The sequence below is a fragment of the Humulus lupulus genome, chromosome X (genome assembly GCF_963169125.1).
Source record: "Humulus lupulus chromosome X, drHumLupu1.1, whole genome shotgun sequence".
NCBI classification, from domain to species: Eukaryota; Viridiplantae; Streptophyta; class Magnoliopsida; order Rosales; family Cannabaceae; genus Humulus; species Humulus lupulus.
Genome location: NC_084802.1, coordinates 248,361,833 through 248,364,297, shown reverse-complemented (window position 1 = coordinate 248,364,297; position 2,465 = coordinate 248,361,833). Strand labels below are relative to the sequence as shown.

Below are 2,465 nucleotides of genomic sequence, written 5' to 3'. Positions count from 1 at the left end.
TTAGATGCTATATCCATGCTTACAGCTCAAGTAGCAGCCTTGACAAAGCAACTACAAAAGACTACACTCCCATCTCAAGCTATGCAAGTTCACAACCTATGTGAATTGTGTGGTACAACCCATCCACCCAACCAATGCCCTGCTCTAGATATGAATAATGTTCCCATGGAAGAAGTACAAGCTATAGGAAATTACCAGAGACAACCCAATAATCCCAATTCTATGACCTACACCCCAGCTTGGAAGAACCATCCTAATTTTTCCTGGTCCAATAACCAAAACACTCTACAACCTTACCCTCCACCTCAACCACAATATCAACCTACATAAAATAGACCACCATATCAACAACATGCACAACAACATCCTCCACCTAGATATTATCAACCACAAAATAGACTACAAAAAATGCCAATGAAACCAGATGAACCTCAACCTGATGTACTCAACCAATTTATGAGTGAAACCAGGGCATTCATTAGGAGTTTGGAGACTCAAATAGGGCAGTTGGCTACTTTAATGGCTAATAGAGCTAAAGGAAATTTTCCTAGCATTACAGAAGTTAATGCTAAAGAGCATTGTAATGCAATATCCTTGAGGAGTGGGACTAAGTATGAGGGGCCGACAGTAGAAAACAAGGGCAAGAAGATAGAGGATCAACATGTCACTAGTCCAGCACAAGAGGAGGTTACTGAAGGCCTTCCAATGAAAGAGAATTCTAATGAAGAAAAGGTTACTGAAGACCTTAGAAAGGAAGAGGAGGTACGACCTGTGAGTATTGAGCATCATTTTAAAATTCCATATCCACAAAGGCTTCGCAAGCATAATCTGGATAAGCAATTTGCAAATTTTTGAGAGGTGTTCTAGAAGCTACATATTAATATACCGTTCGTAGAAGCATTAGAACAAATGCCCACCTATGTGAAGTTTATGAAAGAAATCTTGTCAAGAAAGAGGAAATTAGAGGATTATGAGACGGTAGCACTAACTGAAGACTGTGGCGCAATACTACAAAAGAAACTACCTCCAAAGCTTAATGATCCTAGTAGTTTCAATATCCCATGTTCTATAGGGGGTTTATTAGGAATAAAGGCTTTATATGATTTAGGGGCTAGTGTGAATTTAATGCCTCTATCAATCTTTCCGAAGCTGAATTTGGGAGAAGCTCGGCCAACTACGATATATTTGCAGATGGCAGATAGATCATTTAATCACCCTTATGGAGTGATTGAGGATGTATTGGTAAAAGTGGGTAAATTCATCTTTCCTGCGGATTTTATTGTATTAGATATGGAGGAAGATGAAAATATTCCAATAATACTTGGAAGACCATCCTTGGCGACTCGTAGGGCTTCAATTGATGTACAAAAGGGTGAGTTAACACTACGAGTGCAAAAAGAGAGTTATATTTAAAGTTTTTTGCAGCAATAGAAATTCCAACTTGTTGTAGAGTTGAAGTGGTAAACCAAGAAGGGAACAAGTAGGAAGGCTCTAAGAAAATCTCCATAGTTAAAAGTGGAATGAGAAAGGGGCGTAACTGGTTAAAACAAATATTTTAATGAAAGGATTCGAATGTTATATGAGTGAGGGAAAGTGCCACCAATTTATAATCATAAGAAATGAGGGCCAACTCATGACACTATGGCTTTCAAGGATGTGAGGGGAGGACTTGATCCGGGTTGATTATTAAAGAAAACAAGAGTCTGGCTAAATGACGTTAAAGACAGCGCTGATAGGAGGTACACCTATGTTTATTTTTAATTTTATTTTTATGTTATTTGTTTTTGTTTTTGATTGTACAAATGTTTTTAGAGATTGTGTTTTATTTTTTAGTTTTAATAGTGAATTTTTGTTTTGTAAATAGTAAACTGTGAAAAAAATTGAAGTTTAGGTGATTGTAGCACTACATCGCTATGCATATGGTGCTACGACGCTAGTTCCCAGCCTCAACAACTGCCATACTGATGTGGCAGTTCAAGTAAGTCTCTTGTCTCATTCTTTCTACACTTTAACATTAGAGACAATGTTAGGTTTTAAGTTTGGGGGAGTGATTTATTTTCAGTGTTATATTATTTGATGTGTTTCAATTTTTTAAGTTTGTTTAGTTAGATTGTATTGAGTCATGTTTTAGAGTATAAATTAAGTTGATAATAATTGACATTTTAATATGATTGACTGTTTTGTAGTATAATCCAAAGGAAAAATTGATGTGCTTCTAAAAACAATATGTGTGCTTGGTTAGATTACTTTGTTTTTCACTGTGATTTGTTGAAATTAGAGATCTATTGCTCATAAATTACAAATGTTATAATTAAGTTATTTTATGCATGTCAAATTTGGATTATGGTTTGAAAAGTTTGAAAAAAAATTCTTGAACCTGTTTACTTACTATTTGAGATGAAATTTGAAACAATGCACATTTAGGAAAATGATATAGGAATTTTTTTCGGATTGGTTGTGCCTTT

At 35.4% G+C, this 2,465-nt stretch overlaps 1 protein-coding gene across 1 annotated transcript; it reads left to right on the top strand.

Moving 5' to 3' along the window:
• The first annotated feature begins 909 nt into the window (after positions 1 to 909).
• LOC133806912 (uncharacterized) lies at positions 910 to 2,105 on the top strand. The gene is made up of 3 exons (XM_062245007.1): positions 910 to 1,242; positions 1,892 to 1,978; positions 2,097 to 2,105. Exons 1-3 carry the CDS (start codon positions 910 to 912, stop codon positions 2,103 to 2,105), a joined length of 429 nt encoding a protein of 142 aa, XP_062100991.1.
• The last annotated feature ends 360 nt before the right edge of the window (positions 2,106 to 2,465 follow it).

Bases quoted from the DNA above. Each gene is read 5' to 3' on its own strand.
- LOC133806912 (XM_062245007.1), top strand. From the start codon at position 910: ATGCCCACCTATGTGAAGTTTATGAAAGAAATCTTGTCAAGAAAGAGG. The intron at 1,243-1,891 runs GTAAAAGTGGGT...ATTGAAGTTTAG, and splicing joins GAGTGATTGAGGATGTATTG to GTGATTGTAGCACTACATCG.